Below are 18,226 nucleotides of genomic sequence, written 5' to 3'. Positions count from 1 at the left end.
TGGTTTAGAAAGCAATCACAAGCAGGTTCAAAGGAAAGTACTGGAATGGCCTGCCCAGGGAAGTGGTGGAGTCACCATCCCTGGGTGTGTTTAAAAAAAGCCTGGATGTGGCACTCGGTGCCATGGTTTAGTTGAGGTGTTGGGACATATGTTAGACTTGATGATCTTGAAGGTCTCTTCCAACCTAGTGATTCTGTGAATTCTGTGAAAATGCTGCATGCTCTTTTATGACTTAGAAAAGGGTACATACCAGTACAAAAAATAAATGAAACTTCAGAACACCCTCTAATCCTTAAGTGATTTGATGGAAAGTGTAATTGCTATTTGACATAACTCTTGTCAGACAAGAAATTAGAAAAAATCTAACATTCACTGTTACTGATTTGTTCCCTTAGTTTAATTATTTTAAAAGCTGCTATTAATATAAATATTATACATAAATATGTGGCTGACTTCAGAAGTCAAAGTTAAAATATCTCCCTGTACACATAAAAGGTCACACCTTTGCAAGCCAACCTTTGCAGTTAGGTACAACATCATCACATCTTACTTTTCAATTAAACCCCACTTTGTTCTCTGTTTATCTGCTTTACTATGAGCAGCTGAATTACATGTTTGGATATGCCTGAACTCCCATCTCTGGTATAAGTAGGAACTGCTTTTCTCAGTGAATTAAGCCTGTTCTTAATTTTGTGACTATTTTATGACACCGCGGGTCATTGCCAGCAAGTGAGTTAAATGCTACTTGTAAAGTCAGTGATTTTAAGTTTTTCTCCTAAAAGATAAGTATGGAGTCACTATAATCAGGTGTTTCTTGGATGCTGGATGTTAGATACTTTCTTGGGGTTATTGTTGTCTCTCTGACCCATTCTCAACGACAATGGATAAGTCTATCTTGAAAAGAAAAATGCTTCTTTTTTCAGTGTACATAGGTTCTGCAAAGAAGGCTTTCAGCCTTGTGGAGAACACCAGTCAGACATAAGTTCTTGAGCTGCAGTTAATTCTCCCCTAGGCAGTCACCTCTGTACAATGCTGGGCATCGCCCCTGCTGAAGAGTCACCTGCACCACTTGGCTTGTGGCTTAGAGTCTATCTCAGTTTATCCTGCTTGTGAACCAGTTCTGGTGCCCTGGGGACATTCCCAGCACATGCTGTGGCTGTGATAGCACCCTTGAGAAGATCTTCAGAAGAGGAAATGCAGAAGCACTGCGGGTGTTTGGTCACCAGTTTAGCAGATTGTATTTCCCAGCTGTTGAAGGATGGCAGGACCACAGGATGCTCTGGTTTCTGTCCTAGCTCGTCAGTTTGGGGCTCTTTCCTGTTTGTCTTGTATTTAGTTGTCATAGTATCTAGGTGGCAAGTGAAGGGCACTCTTATTCTTGTTCCCTGTGTATATGAGAGACTGAGATTTCTTCTTTCTGGCACTTGCAAAAGAAGCATTGTCATCCTCAGTTAGGGAGAGGTAGGAAGCGATGCTTTCCCTCAGGCCATAGCTGAGGCAAGAGTCATCCATTGCTGCCAGGGGGCTTTCGGTATCTTCAGTCACCTCCAGCCTTTAAAAGAACAAAATTTTGTTACCATTTCAGCTACTTGGACTGAGCCTCTTGGGATAATATTAACAGTTGTTAAACCTACTAATGTTATTTTTGTTGTATAAAAACATTTCTGCCTCATAAATCACCGAGCATTTCTGTCGCTTAGCATTTCTCAAAAAAACAGTACAACAGTAATATATAAATATTTTTTGGCACTTGGGAAAGAAGTATCATCTATATTCTCTTCTTAATCTATAGGAAAAATGACCTCAATACTGCACAAAATTTTCTTGCCTTCATAAGCACATGAATATTTTGTGAAGAAAGCAGTGAAGGGAAACTTACCCTTCAAAAGTAAAAGGTGCTTTTGTTTCTGAGGGTGGCTGTTTCCCCAGCTTCTGAAACCTGACCTACTTTCTCTTGTGGCAGTTGTGATATTAGAAATCTCATGAATTGGGCTGTGTGTCGAGAGAGACACAACAGGAAAGGTTTATTCTTAGACAATGTGTTCATTACACCTGTGCTGTTTCCTGGATGTGTGAAGAGAGGGGAACCACTTCTGCCTGCCAGGCTCCCCCGTGAGCCCCTGCACATCAGTGGGGATGGATCAGCAGTGGTGGATGTCACTGGGCTTTGTGGCCCAGCTCTCACTCCTGCCCCTTGGTGAAAGGACTCAGGAGTCCCAAAGGGACTGAACACATGGATAGCTGGATAGGAGAAATGATTGGATGTTAACAATGCTTCTTTCAAAGTTAAAACCTAGATTATCAGTTAGAGAGCTAGGCATTCAGTTTTCATGGGTTAGCTTGATGTCAGATTGTCCAAGCTTTAAAACAGCTTTTTTATTTCCTTTAGAAGGAAATAAATAGCTATGTGTTCTGTGTTGCAAATACAAGTATACACATGGCTGGGAGCAGCCCTGTTGTTTCTGGCAGCCTGTGCTGTATGTGGTACCTGTGAATGTTTCTCCAGTTGAAATTTTTATTCCGCATCACCACAGGAGGAACTGGATTCATCACGGTGTTGTTGTTAGTGCACTGGGTGAGACAGGGTGTTGTAAGGACACAGCAGAGACCATCAGCAACTTCTGAACAGGAAAATGAACACACAGACAGTTAATCTTTGCTTACTGTTTTCTTTCCCTGGTGCATGCTCAAATAAACAGTTTTGGACTCAGCAGCAGCAGTGAAAAGTTGTGTGTGTCCTTCTCAGCAAGGACACAGTAACACGGCTTAATTTTTCCTTTCCTCATACCTTTGCCTTTTAATTTTTCATTGGGTGTATTTCATACAGTACAAGTGAGGAACTGAGACACAGAAAGACAATGTGACTTGCTCAAAGACTAGAAGGAATTTTTTAACAGAGCAGAAAACTAAACCCAGTTTTTCTGAGCCCTCAGTGAGTTCTGCTTTGCTTCCTATTGTCTCAGCCATGCAAACAGAGTGTAAAAAAGATCAGATTGGATTGTGTGAACACCCACTCTTCTGTGGAACATGAGTGTGAAATGAATTTGGGTTCACGTATTACCTTCATCAATGTTTCCGTGCTCTACCCTCTTCTTGCTCCGCTAGGAACATCACAGGTATTGTTCTGTGCAAGTATAGAACATCACAGCTAAATGCTGGTGTTCTACAACTCTGAGTCTTATTTCAGAGTGAGATTTTGTATCTTCTCATGGTGAGGGAAGGAGGAGACCTAAATCTTACTATGTCTCCTCTTACACCTATAACTCAAGTAAAACTGAGTAAGTTGTTACAAGTTTTGAGTTCTGCCCCAGCCCAGATTTTAGGTTTCAATTGTTTCCTTCTTTCTAAATGGTGAAAGGTGTCAACTAGCTAACATGTTAATGCACATCTATCTCCTGTCCAAATTCTTACTCTCTTTATGTCATTGGACTTGAAAGTTTCATTTGCTTGTTCTGAATGTGAATGATTCTTCTCCTCAGTTTATCAGTGTAGTCTTTGGCCATCATACTTTTTCTTTCACTTGTGAAATACTTAGGTATGGTAACTTCACATTTTTAAAATTACAGAGTACCCTTGCTTGTTAAAGCACAGAACCTATTGTTCTCTTGTAACTTTTAGGCAATTAGTTCTTTGCAATTTCCTTCCTCGTTTTAGAACACTCTCATTATGGTACATAGTAACTGTGCCACTTAACTGTGTTGTTTGTCAAGTTACCTTTCTGACACAGGTTAAATTCCCATAAATCTGGAAAACTGTCATTGAAAAAGTCTCATCCACGGGACTGATATTAGTAATAGTGACAGCTGACTCTGCAATTGAGCTAACAGCTTGAGCCTCTTGATACAAGCCCTGCTGATAAATTCCTGCCATGCACTTCTGCTACAGTGATAGGGAAGAAGCTTAAAACGTTTCTGAAAATTTTCTACTGCAGATAAGGTTATGTGCTGGAGTGGTTCTTTAGGAAAATGTGGATAGAGAACCTGGTGTTGCATGCCCTGAAGCTAGCTGCCTGCCTAAATGGCAAATAAATGAATGGTACACATCTCCGTGTTGACAAACAGAGTCAGCCAGGAGTTGCAATCTGTCTCTGGAACCCAGATCTACAGGTACATGGCTTCTGTACAGCTGAACATTTTTGTATGCTCACACTTTGACTTTAGGTGTGCTCTGGGAGGGTCTGGGAATCCCTGACCTGTGCTGACCTCCAAACTGCATTTGGAAGTTCTTTAGGGAACCCCTAGACCCTGGTGTTTGGCTCAAACAGTGCTATTGACATGGCTATACAATATCCTACAAAACACTAATACAGACAGAGCCTATCTGGCCTTATTTAGCTGAGTTCTTGTATTGATTTTAGTTATACTCTTAAGGGCAGCATATTTTTATTTAGGAGGAAAAATGAAGTAAAATGTATAAACCAAAACTTTTTCCATTGCTTGTTCTGTGAAGGTATTTGCAAGTCTTGGACATAAGCAAAACTGATTGTTCTGGACCTTTGATAGATAGTTTTACAGTTGCCAGTGGAAAATATGATTTTTCTGCACTTATTTTTACCTGAGTAGTGATTGACAAGGTCTTCAAGGCACTGGAAGGTTTGTCGTGGAGAGATGTAGTACCAGTTATTGGGGAGGCGGAAGATCCTGTAATGTTTCACTTGCCTGTGCCTCACTGACAAGGAATATAACCCTGGAGAGAGAGAAGAACTAATTACACCAAAGTAGGGCTGCCTGGGTATCTGTAGCAGAATAGAGTATCTGTAAGTTGTGGTGACATTAATCAAAACATCTCAGAAATAGCTGAAAAAACCTAAGTGGCCATCTTGTATTTCTTATTATACTTTATAGATATACATAAATATAACATGACCTGAGATTTGGGTTGAATTTAATTTCAACAACATTAAATTCAACCAAATTTCTGGTGTGCTTTTCCTTTATAATTGCTGGCATGGGATCTTTTGAAATGGCATAAAGGAAATAATAGGCCTTCACAGAGTTGTTTGCCTTGCACTGAACAGGGAGATCAGACTCACAGGCTGGTACTCTTCTGTGTACAGCTTTGAGTAATGCAGTAGCTGAGACCTGGTACTGCAGTCATGGCAGGAGAAGGCCGCTTGGATTTTTCTGTTTCTTTGCTTAGAGTTGTTCTGCAGCATTTATTGGCAAGGACTAAATGCCAATCCTAAATTTCTTTGAATTTACAATTGATATTAAGAAAGTAATTGGCCTGTGGCCTGTGGTATGCAAGAGGTCAGAAGAGATGATGTGTTATTCCCTTTTATCTTTATATGGTATTAGAATGTGTTCTGGTGCTTCAGTAAAGGAAGACAGTGTGTTGCACATGGGAGATTTGTTCTGCCTGGAGAAGAGCAGACTGAGGGGAAACCTTATTGCTTATTGTGTTCAGCTTCCTCAGCAGGGCAGCAGAGGGGCAGACACTGATCTCTTTGGTGACCGGTGGCAGGACCTGGGGGCATGGCCTAAAGTTGTGTCAGGGGAGGTTCAGGTTGCATAGCAGGAAAAGGTTCTTCTCCCAGAGGGTTTTTGGGCCCTGGAACTGTCTCCCCAGGGGAGTGGTCACAGAACCAGCCCAAGAGAGTTCAAGAAGGGCTTGGACAATGCTCTCAGGCACACGGTGGGATTCTTGGAGTGGTCCTGTGCAGGGTCAAGGGCTGGACTCAGTGATCCCTGTAGGGCCCTTCCAAGACAGGACATTCTATGATTCTGTTTCTGTGTCCCCATTGAAGAAAATAATAGTATAAAGTTGGTACAGTATAATTCCCATGTAGCAAAAGAAAGAAAATAAAATTGAAGGCCAGTCATTTTTTTGAATAAATAAAAGACCTCCCTCATTTATACAGTAAACACTTATCCAGCCCCCCGTCTACTTGGTGCGCATTTCACACCTTCTTGAATCAATCCTTTGTGGACAAAGGCAAAATTGTGACTTTTCCTTCATTGAAAGTCCCACTGTCTCATCAGGTTTGCATGCAACCAAAGTAAATAATAGTGTTTAAACAAGTGTGTCTTGTTTGTGCTGATTCCTGTGGAACTTTCCATGGTCATCAATAACCCTGTTTCCAGTAGGTGAAAGGCTGGCACACTGCACTGGGTGCCTTCACCTTCCCATTATGTACCTTTTCTGGTTTTGGACTGGTCCATATGAAAAAGGACAGGAACTGAATTAAAGAGCTCTAAAACTGTTAATGCCTGAGATCCAGAGGGAAAAAATCTGTATTGTCTCACCTTTTCTAGTTTCACTCTCTCTGATCATGAAGGAGCCGACCTTGGTGTTGGGCAGCTGTAGAAGTTCCTCTGCTTTTTCTCTTCCCAGCCCTTCAAATAACCAGCTGTGAAGCAGGAAAAAACAAATTCTGAAATTTGGACACCAGTGAAACAGTGAGCAGCATGTGGCTGTGAAAGTGCTGCATTAGCCAGGAAAAGTGACTGCAAAAATAACACTGTGGCTTCTATAGTTATTCTCTCATCTATATTCAGGCATATTTCCCCAGTTTATGGAGAAAATTTTGCTGGTTTTGAGTTCCATTGACCTTTGTGAGGTTAAGAGAAGAGTAATAATGTTTGGACTTATTAGGGAAAACAAAGCTTTTGGAGCTGCTTTGATCTGTATTGCTGGGGACAGATTCATGTGGTATATTGATGACATCTGTGGTATTAGTTAAATCTCTCTTTTTCATTTAAACCACTTTTGTTAAACCCAAATTTCATCATAAATAAACCCCAAATAGGCTGCAATTATTTTGCTTCTTCTAGGGAACAGTCCAACCATTTAAGTTAATGGGCTTTGTGGATAAGGGAAAGTGGAATTAGTCCTACAAATTTCCCCCATAACTTGGTGCAGCGCTGTGTTTTGCCACAGCCAGTGTCTTGCCGTGCACCTGGGCTTGCTCAGCTGTTCTAGACTTATGGAACAGAATGGAATTCTATTTTAAAGTTGTTCTCATGTGTTTGATCCAGTCTGCTGTCACTGAAGTTTCAGACAGTAGCTTCCATTACCCCACATCTGTGCCCTGCCTTTGGGAAAGCATTGCTGTTTCAGGAGGATGTAAAAGCATGTTAAAATTGAAGCACTTGCATAGTTTGCAGTGACATTAACAGTTCATATCCTTAAAATTAAACAGATATTAAAACATTTCCCAGAAAGCTTTTAAGTCTGTGCTTAAATGTTTTTGTTTGTTTGTTTGTTTGTTTTTGTTGGGTTTTTTTCCCCTCCTGAGTGGTGTCTATGGCAACAAGAAATCTCTGAAATTTCTTTAGTTCATCCAGTGAAAAAGTTCACATTCTTGAATGACTTATTAGCATTTCTATTTGTTCTTTTTGGCCTGCTTTCCATGAGCAAACCTAGCTAAAATTTTACTCTATGTAAATATTAAAAATCCATTCTAAATAGGCTCTCTTCATCAATGTCTTTAAGTTAGAGATCAGTCCATGCAACAGATGCATATTAAGTATCTTATATGTGATTTTTGGTGGTTTTGGCTCTTTCCAGCATTTAAAAGAAGGATTTTCCTTTTCACTTAGTTTAAATTTATATGTGGATTTAAGGTTCTCAATTTTCAAAAGATGTCTTTTAGACTGTCAATAAATAAAATTTCTGTCTGCCAAGTCACTATTGGCATTTTTTGGACTATGACTCACAGTAATCAGAGGAGAATATGTAAAAATGTGGTGATGAAAGGCTATAGAAATGCATTTACTCACCCATGATAAACCTTTGCTACGTATTTTCCTGGAATATAATTTTCTCGACCTGTTGTAAGGGAATGGACTCTCCACCAGCCTCCTTCACTGTGTGAAAGCAAGAGAAGGGAAATTTTCAGATGTATTTTCAGAGCTTCTCATCATGTGGAAGTTAGTGGAGTTACACAGACTAGCCTGCAACCTTCTGTGTGTGCTTCTGAAACTGTGTATTCAGAAAGGAACCCTCTTTGGTTTCATTTAGAGTAGTTCCATTTCTAAACCTTCTTGAGAATTAAATGTGGACACAGAAATAAGCTACTTTGTTCCATTTAAATTACGTAAGTAATAAAAAATTTTTCTGCAGTTGAAAGAAGAAGGATAAATACTCAGTGGTTAAACCATGCTGTGCTCTGCCTTCCCACAGCTAGACTTGTACTGGTGTCCAAGATATTCAGTTTACAGCTGAGTGTGTTGTGTCTGGACAGCCCTGTAACACCAGGAGAGAGGATCTGGGAAATGGAGCCTGTCTGCTTGGGAACAGGCTGTCAGTCCAACTGAACCTGCTTTGTGGTTTGCTCTTTTCCTTGTCTTCCACGAGCTGCAGACCAGACTCCAATCAAATAGACCTTGTAGCTGAAGCTGCAGGCATAGGTATTTCCCCAATAAATCTTTAGTTAGTGCTGTGATACTGAATTCCGAATTTTACTCTTGAATCCCTTCAACAATAAAGGGTACCAAGAATTTTCACAGGGATGCTGCAAAGCTTCAGTTGTAGCGCAAGGGTCCTGATGACTGTTGGGTTCTTTTCACCTTCACTTCAAGAGTTTGAATCCAAGGAACTGTGTCTTGTTTGAATGCTGGTTTTGTGGATATTCATATAAATGCTCCCAAAATAATGTCTACAATGTAGATCAGAATCTCAGTGTGTGTCAGCACAGCTGAGTTGAAATCACTTAGGTTAAATGTCATGAGTTATGGCTTCTGGGACCATGGTCCAGAATGTCTGTGCTGAGGAAAAAAGGGGAAGTTTTGGGTTTGGTTTTCCAGATGAAATGAATTTATCTCTAGGAATTTTAGATTGTTTTGGTCCTTTTTTTCCCAGAACTCCCCTAGAGAGAACCAAGAATTGCAATAAGAAAAAAAACCCCAAAACTGAGAGAGTTGTCATCTCTCTCCCTCCAAACTTTAATATTACTAACCCTGAAAAATCCCAATGATGATTTAAAATCCCAAAGCAGCTCATCTCTCCTTCTGAAGGAGCTACAGAAATTATGTATATTGGGGTCAGTCTTGGAGGACATTTGGTTTGACTGCTGCCAGACAAATGCAGTTCATCTGGTAATGAAAGGTGCCCAACCAGTGTGGAGAGTGAGAAAGAGTGCCAGTGGTGCTTATAGAAATCTGCCAACCCAGAGCAGTCACAAATATCTGTGAGGAATTGCATTTCCTATGGAGGTGCCATATGTCCTGTTCCTGGCAGGGCTGGTGGGGCTGATTGCCACTACACATTATTACTTTGGTAGAAGGCTGAAAAGCTGCTGCTATAAAAGAAACTGAAAAGCTGCTGCTTGTGCTGACTCCTCTGTGGTGACTGCTCATCACTTGTGCTCTGGTCACAGCTTCTTTTTTACTGACTTTTACTTTGAATGGTTTCAGAAAAAGAATTGCTGCTTATGAGCAGGAAGAGGTGCAGGCAAACAGTTCCTACTGACATCAGCATGTACCCCAGCAGGGGAGAACAGGTCCTTCATCAGGACACTGAGGTTTGCATAGAGCTTTGGTCTGTCTTGTTATCTGTGAACAAGCTCATGATTCAAACTAAGAGGAAAGTTCCCATCAAGGTTTGCTTTGGATCTAATTTGTCCATCAGGAGAAGCCCTTGTTCACTGCACAACAGACAAACATATAAAAAACTTCTGCTGCCAAAGCCTATTCTTTCAGAAGTTGTTCCTGCAGTAGATTTTACTTTGCAGCATATGTGTACATACAATATGCCGCACATATAATTCCCATTGATGTGGGCATAGGCAGTCCTGTGGTGTGTGAGGGCCTGTAGCTGATGAAACCTGAGAGTGAGGCTTTGAGCTGGAATTTCCAAGCTAAAGCAGTTGTTGTACCATGTTATGTATGTTCTGCAAACTGCAGCAAGGTTTATACTACTAGAAGCTGGCAGAGAAGAATCCCCTTGGTTTAGAGGAGCTCTCCATCAGCAGAAAATTTATCTGGTGGTATTGTCTGAGTCTTGGGACCCTTAGGTTCAGGGAGGAAAAGAAAGCACTATGTCAGCAGAACATAAGTGCAGCCATTCCGGGTCAGACCAAAGGTCCTCTAAGGCCTGTGTCTTGTGGATGACAAAGGCCACTGCAGGTCATGGTGGCCTGGAGAAGAGTCTGAGAATTCATCAGTCATCTTTGATGCTTCTCTTGACTACTTATCTCCTCCAGCCATCTCACTATTTGGTTGAGTTTTTTAAATTATTTTAGAAGTCCTCCAAGGATTCCTCTGATATCAATGTGTCTGCTCTCCCATTGAATCCATCTGCTCGACCAGCTGCAAAAACGAAACCTTTCCTTTCATTTTGAGCAGTGCAAGTAGTGACTGTGGGGCCAAGTAACTTCCAGGAGGTCACTGTGTGCTGATACAGGCTGTGTCTAGAAGAACCTCAGGGCTGCTGGCTTCCATTTTTTGTTCATGTGCTCCTTCTTGTGTCTGGCAATACTGCACTAAGGTTAAGGTCAGTCTGAGCTAGTGCTCCAAAGCTTCCTTACTTCTGGGGCTCTTAAACTTTTTGAGCGGAACTGGTTGAGAAATCTCTCTTTTTTTTCCCTCACTAAGAAAATGCAGAATCCATTAAAAAACAGAAAAAGAAACCCCCCCACACACTTTTTAAACATTTTTTTTAACAATTGCCTTAAATTGGGATGAAATTCTAAGACTTAATCATGATGGAGTTGTTGGATTAAAAAGGGTGAGAGAGAAAATGACGCACACTTGACATAAAGAAATTCAGGGTGATTTTCCTTTTCTATGTGATTCAAACTATTTTGGCTCTTACTCTGTTTTCCATTACATTTATATATGTATATAATTGTTTTGCAAAGCAGAATTGTTCTGAGTCTTATTTTAGTATAGAGTCTGAATCCAGCTTGAGAAACCTAAGAGAAATGTATAGATCAAAGGACCATATGTAATCCCAAATCCTTAAACTACATGGAAATTTACACTATGGCTAAGCATCCTTGCTTGAAAATTCCAAACTCAGTCCATTTTGCTGAATTGCGTCCAGTTTGGGCCAGGTGCACAAAACAGAGCTTTGTTTCAGTTGTAAAAAAACCCTAATTTAAAAAGAAATTGATCAACTTACTCTGATAGCACACGTAGTTTTTCCCCTACATGAAATATAGGTTGGCTTATGTCTGCTGAAGGATAGTCATAGAGAACAGCAAGGAAGTCACTCTCCTGACCTGTGGAAGAAGAAAGAAAAGGTCACTTAAAACAAGGTAGTGCTCGGAGTCAAAAATGGATTTTTCTTTAAGTATGATAGATTTTATGTAGTAGGTCAAATGGGGGAAAAAAATCTCTGAAATGTCACTTAATAAACATAATGAGCTAAAGAAAAATCTATAGATTTATTAAAGGACTTTGAAGATACTAGAAATGAAAAGCCATGTGGTTAATTGTAAGCAACTAAATTTAGAACACTTTTTCTAGCAATTACCGTATTTAAAGGACATATTCAGTTTGAAACTAAAAAACTACTTATTATTTATAGTATTAGGAAGTAACCCAGTTTGATTAATGTCACTGTTTCTAATTGCCTCCAGCTACAGCTTTGTAGCATTAGATTTAAGAAAAGATGCATGTTGAATTGTTTCATAATTTTACACCACTGATACTTTTCAGTGGTAGTTTAGATCAGGGTAAACGAGAGTGGGGTCGTTGTTGCCCATTTCCATCACTTTTTAAAGGAGCTTGATGATCAGCCAGTGCACTTTGTTCTCACCATTGCATGGAGACTATGCAAGAGTTTCAGTGACAGAAAACAGGCACAGGGGTGTTTAAGTTGGAACCATTGTAAAATGGCAATTTGCAGAGCTGAGGTCAGCAAAGAGATGAGAAGACCTTTTACATCAGCTGGGATGAATCTGAAACTTGCACCCTGTGTAGGACATGCTGAGTCTTCTGGGTTTCTGAAGGGTAGAGCACTACACACAAGACTGGGATCTTCAAACATGAAATCATCCTGCTGGAATTTGTGGTGCCCAGTAAATGCTGACAGCTGGGAGGTTCAGAAATGGGTCACACTGTGTGTTTTGAGCTCTTTGTCACAAGTCCTGGCAAGAGGGATAGTGCTATACACTGCCTGCACTTCTCCTGGAAGCAGTTCCCTCCTCTGCACATCTCCATACCCTCCATGATCTCACAGGGAGACGAACTTCCCTCTCCCTCCACCGGGATCAGCACCCCGGTCCTTAGGAGCACCATCTAGCACTATATTTGCAGAGGTTGTTTGATCTCCATACTTCCCACTCTCTGCAGCCCAACATGTGCAAAAGTGGGTGTGAATTCAGGGTAGGAAAGAAAGAAATTGATAGAGAGATAGAAACACTTCTGTATCTTGTTAGTTTTTTCTCATTTAATTTAGATTTGTTGCCAACTTCTCTTTAAGAAAGACAGCTTTTGAGAGAAAGGTAGGTGCAACACACTGAATGAATGCTCTGTGTTTTTAGCTATTGTCTCAGGGTCTTAGAAACAACTCATAAAGATAACTGTAAAAGGCTGAAAGAAACATGAAGGAAAGAAACACAACAGGTTACCCAGAGAAGTTATGGATGCCCCATCCCTGGAAGTGTTCAAGGCCAGGTTAGATGGGGTCTGAGCAATTTGATCTAGTGGATGGCAACCCTGCTCATGGCAGTGAGAATGGTATTAGATGATCTTTAAGATCTCTTCCAACCTAAACCATTCTATGATTATTTTGAGAGCATGTTTAATATTGATATTGCCATGTTTTTCTTAGTTGATTAACACCACTGAATTAAACAGGACTAGTCCAGTACAGCCAACCACTGTGATTAGTCAAATATAACTTATCATACACATAGTTTAATCCTATTGAAGAAATTCTGTGCTAAGCCTTTGATGGATTCCTTATTCTTCACAGAAAATCTAGTGGCACCTTCCTTTCTATGAAGCTACTTAGAACCTGAGGCTAATAACACTTAAGCATTGGCACTGAGTCTTTTCTGTCAAAACAAAATCTTTACCCAGGACTACTAGAAGAAATGCAGGCCAGAAGGTGCGTTTTAAAAATAGCAAAATGAGGATAAAGTGCCATCACTTAATTTCTCATTGCAGGTTATAAAACATCATGTAATGCTACATTGAACATAATTATTTTTAGCTTAATGACTTTAGCAATGCTTTTAAAAAAAATGATGCGGTGTATTTATAAATATTCTGCTTCCATAGTGAAAGAGTGGAAAACAAGTGCTTTTCTACTCTCCTTCCTTTGCACTGTCATTTGCATTTCATTATGCACTGTGGGGAAGGTGACTTTTTGTCTACTCTAGCAAGACCTGTGTTACTTTGCTTACACTTTCATATTTATATTAATTTTTGTTTCAATTTTGCATGTAATTTTTAGTTCTGAAAAGGAAGGGATATATCAGTGTTATCTTCCACGTCCATGCAAATGTTACCTCTTAAACTACATACAATTATATTAAAGTGAAAGGAAAGGAGTGAGCCCCCTCCTTCTTCTCTTTGTTTTGATTGGTATTTAAGTCAAACCTCACTGGGTTTTTTGGTCATGCAAAATGCTCCACCACGCTGTACAACATTTCACAGAACCCATGCCAGCTCCTTGCAAACACAAAGGCCTGGAAACAGGAACGAAACAAATTACACGCTTTCTCCACACCTGAATTTCACAGTGATCAAACAGATTTCATCTGATGAGCTCCCCACACTTTCAAGATGTAAAAGAAAAAAGATTTGCCTGAGTTTATCTAACACAAACTCTCCTCCACAGGGCAAGTGTAGGTTACATCTGAACTGGAACAACTCAAAAGTTAGAGCGGAAAGATCGAAGCACAACCGTTTCCACTGCATCAGGTGTTAATTCTGGGTGGTTTTTTAAGGAATAGGAAATGAATGTGAAATACATGCTAATTTTAGATGTCTTCACACCCACGTCTTGCAAAGTGTGAGACTGAATATTGTATCCTTCAAATTATTCATTGGGAATGGAGAGTGAAGCATTATTAGAGAGTAGGGAGAGCATAGGCAGAGCATCCAGATCCAGGTCATTGCCCTTAAAAATCTGCTGTGCTGAACACTGATGTGGTCCATGTCTGGAGTGGGAATGAACTCTTTGGAGTTCAGCTCCAGGCATCATCCAGCTTCACTGGCCAGCAGAAATATGATTTATGGCACAGGGTGCACCAGAGAGGGTGAAGGAGGGCACTCATCTGGGAAACTGTGCAGCACCACAAGGTGTGGCTGCAGAGTCACACTTTGGTACCCAAGCTTGGGAACTGAGATTTGTGCAGGTGCAGCCCAAAAGGATTAACCCTTGATTCAGGGTGTCAAAGGAGGACATAGAGAGGCTCACAGCCCTTGATGACTCCTTGCTGCTCTGCTCATTCTGCCATCAGTCCCTGGGTTGTGCCAGGAATGCCTGTGCAGTGTGCGGGCAGATGGGGTGCAGTTACCTTTGGGGTCCAAATCCTCCTTGGGAAATGCAGGTTATGCACTATTCCCTTTCTCAGGGCCAAGACTGGCACACTGGTGCTCAGGAAAGCACAAGGTTTTGCTTTCAGAGCACAAGGGGCTCATAGGGGTCTGATTGAGCACTGCAGACCAAGTCTGCAGACTGCAGTTATCTATTTTCTTCCCCCTTTTTGTTGCAAACTCTTTCATTCTTTCCCTTCTGTTTCAGTCCTTCATTTTATTCAGTCTTCCTGAAATGAGCCACTGTCAAACCTACTTCTCCTAATAACTATTTCAAATTGAATATCCATGGATTTGATCCTCCACCTCATTTAAATCAGGTCTCTTCCTGGCTTGGTGGAATGTTTTGTGATGTGATTTGGAGTTTGATCTGCTCAGGAAGGCAAACAGATACAAACTCGCTGGATGAACCCCAACACACACTTTGGTACCAGGTTCATTTTTTCATTGGATTTGGATGACAGTACTGATGTTTGTATTCCCAGCTTTCATTAGCAACATCTAAGCCATTATGAAACATACTGGTCTGATCCCGACTAAGAGATGGATGGATCCAAAGAGCTATTCAGGCTGATAAGCCTGGAATCATGGAGTAGTTTGTGTTGGAAGGGACCTTTAAAGGTCATCTAGTCCAACCTTCTGAAGTGACTGGGGACATCTTCAACTGGATCAAGTTGCTCAGAGCTCCGACCTTGCATCCTTGAAAGTTCCTAGAGATGGGGCATCTACAACCTCTGTGGGCAACCTGGTCTAGTATTGTACCATCCCTATTATAAGAATTTTTTTCCTTATATTGAGTCTAAATCTATCCTATCTTAGCTTAAAACCATTATCATTTGTTGTATCACAGGAAGCCCTACTGAAAAGTCCATCCCCATCTTTCTTATAAGACCACTTTAAGTGCTGAGAGCTGCAACAAGGTCTCCTGGAGTCTTCTCTTCTCTAGGCTGAATAACCCCAGCTCTCTCAACTTTTTCTCATAGGAGAGGTGTTCTATCACTGATCATTTTTTCATTTTTGTGACACACCCCCCCCCCCCCCCCCCCCCCCGCCTTTGGATGATTAAACATGGGTATCTGGTGCAATTTCAGTTGTGAGAGTGTCTGAAACATCCCTACAGCCTTGGCAAGTGCCACTGCAACTGCAAGAGGTTTTTTCTCTCCCCAGGTGGTAGCAGGAGGTCAGGTAGGACTAACAACACCCCTTTCTAGATGTGCTAGATGTGTAGGAAAGTTCAAGTAGACTGAGTCCTGAACTCCTAAATGGATATTTCCCTGTTGATACCGCTGTGCTATCAATGTTTGTGGAGGTATGTTTTAGGGCTATGTTATATTTCCATCACAGAAAGGGTTGCAGTTGTTTTAAGCCCTTCTAAATCCTAATGGATTTAGGATCTAGCCAGGACAAACTTGGTCACAGCCATGGCCTGCTCATCAGCAAGGTCCTGCTTTGAGTGAATGCCTGTCTCTGTTTTGGTGCTCATATGTGGTATTTGTCAACAGTTGTTGGGAATATCAGCATAAGGCATTTTTCTTCACAAAAAAAGCAAAAAAAAAACAACAAAAAAAGAGAAATTAGCAATTTGCTGAGTAGATTTTGGCCTCTTCCATGTTCTATGTTATGACCTAGGGCTGCAAGGCTGCCCATCTCAGTGAGTTCCTAGCCATACTAAGAGCAGGGCTGGGTTTCCTTGCAGCAAAAATCAAACCAGGCTGATTCCCTATCCCTATAATAATGAGGAGCCCAATTGGAAAATCTTTGATGGAAAAACCCCAAAATTACAACAAAACAAAACAAAACACAAACAAAACAAACAAACAAAAAAACCTACTTAAAAAGCCCACCCCAAACCCAAAGGAAGAAAACCAAGACTGCTTTCTCCTCTTCAACTTTGGGGAGTGATTTCTTGCAGCTCTAGTGCCAGCCGCCTGTATTAGTGCACCATGAGGGCTGAGGCACTACTGGCTCTCCACCCACTCACTCACAGCTTGTAGTAGCTGATCACCAAATCCCTCTTCCTTTCCCCCTCCAGTGCATGACCTCTACCAGCCTTCAAAAGGGCAGGGAGGGATTTGCAACCTGATTTGTTCACATGTGGATTCAGAGGGCAGATGTGTGCTACTTCTAATGCAGTTATCTGAGAGTGGATGGACATAAGGTTCAATGCAATACATCATTAAAACTTTTAACCTTAAATGAAGGAACCCCAAATTTCAAGTATAAATTTGTATAAAATATCACATGCAATTATGTCAAAACACAGCATTCCTGGTTTCTGAAGTGGTGTTTCAGTGCTTTCTGATTTGGAAGGAATGTCTTTCAAGGAGCACCAGCAAATAATACGTTTAACATTTGGGGTTTTTAATTAAAGTGCTTCTTGGTAAATGAGCTAAAATGTCGCTAAATATAAGCACTGTCTGGTGGATGCCCTCCTTCTGCCACAGCAGCCAGGCACTCGCCTGCTCCTGTCAGGCGGGTGAGGAGCGACACATGGCTGAGTCTATCGCGAACCGCGAGCGGCTTTTTCTCCTGAAGGAATGAAAGGAGTTCTTACCCGTTTGGCTCGGCGTGTTTGTTTCCTCAGATGCTCTTGGAGTTTTCACAGTGTTTCCCATTGCGCTCGCTAATTCCGTCAGAGTTCTTCGGAACTAAATCAAAGCAGACATTGAAATTTAGCATCACAATAACACCTGCTGTGCCAACAGATGAGAAATGACCTAGTTTGGGCGTCTCCAATTTCGTACAGTTTTGCTTTTGAGAACTCTGGTGTCAAATTCATGCAAGAGTTTTACATACTTGCTAAACTCTCACCACTTTTGTGCTTTTATCAGGGGAATAGCAGAAAACCACAGCTAGGGAAGTTGCTCAGAAGAACATGATGTAGTAAAAGTTTCCATTACCCGTACCTCAGCACAATAGGAAGTAGCAGCAGAGCTGTGCCTATATGGGCATTTCATATACAAAATGTTTCTTCAGCATTTGGGGTTCTGAGGCTACAAAGGATCTAATTAGACTGATGTCCCTTGTTTTCAACACTGTGTGTATATTTTGCTGGTTTACTACTGATCACAAAGAACACAGTTTGGTAGGTTTGGGCTTTTTTCTGACGCAATTGTGCCCTCAGGAAATGTGGGCAATTTTTTTTTAAGTAACACCTTGCCTAAAAAAATGTTTGATTTCAAATCAGTCCTCCTGCGTAAAGCCAGTAGTGCAAATTCTTCAGATACCTGTATTAAAAAGTTTTGGTGGATGTACAAGAAACAGTGTCAGACAATTGTGGAACTAAATAGTGTGAGAGGAGCAGTTCCTTCTCATAGCTTTACTGCAGCCATCCTAATTCTCTCTGATGGAGTACAGAGAGATAAATATTTTGAATGTGGAAAGTGTATCATGCTATGGTATATTTTCAGAGGCAGAAGACAAAAAGCTATATCTCTTTAAAAACTGTTCATTAAAGAAAAATAACACCACAAGCTGATGGTAATTACTTTTTAAGACTGTATTTCGATCCATTGCCCTGTGAAAATGATAACAGGAGCTCCAGCAGCATTGCGTGAGTATTCTGCATCTCGTGGCCTTTTCTAGCTTAAATATTTCAATGATTACTGATTTTGGTGTGCTGCTCTTCACTTACACATGCTAGAGACTTATGAGGGTCAGTCAGGTGGAGAGATGTCCAACTTGAGAAGTAGAACCATTGACATCAGCAAGACTTTATTGCTAATTGTCTTTCAGAATAAGATTGGCAGAATTCCAGTATGTTGATTAATACAGTAAATTTTTAACATCTT

General features: G+C 40.9%; 2 protein-coding genes across 2 annotated transcripts in view; one reads left to right on the top strand and one right to left on the bottom strand.

The window, feature by feature from the left end:
• TG (thyroglobulin) overlaps window positions 1–18,226 on the top strand; it is a gene marked incomplete at both ends in the record, with an annotated part of 146,768 nt that overhangs the window by 86,361 nt on the left and 42,181 nt on the right. The gene's annotated exons all lie outside the window — the stretch shown is intronic.
• Window positions 1,244–17,050, bottom strand: SLA (Src like adaptor; the record flags this gene model as incomplete). Its single annotated transcript, XM_084201200.1, has 7 exons — window positions 1,244–1,552; window positions 2,489–2,621; window positions 4,555–4,686; window positions 6,246–6,349; window positions 7,722–7,808; window positions 11,065–11,164; window positions 16,990–17,050. The coding sequence occupies 7 exons, from the start codon at window positions 17,048–17,050 to the stop codon at window positions 1,333–1,335; spliced, it is 837 nt and encodes a 278-aa protein (XP_084057326.1). The 3' UTR covers window positions 1,244–1,332.

The sequence above is a fragment of the Fringilla coelebs genome (assembly GCF_963513975.1).
Source record: "Fringilla coelebs genome assembly, chromosome: 1".
NCBI classification, from domain to species: domain Eukaryota; kingdom Metazoa; phylum Chordata; class Aves; order Passeriformes; family Fringillidae; genus Fringilla; species Fringilla coelebs.
Note: the sequence above shows the minus strand (reverse complement) of the source record. Positions and strands in the feature narration are given on the sequence as shown.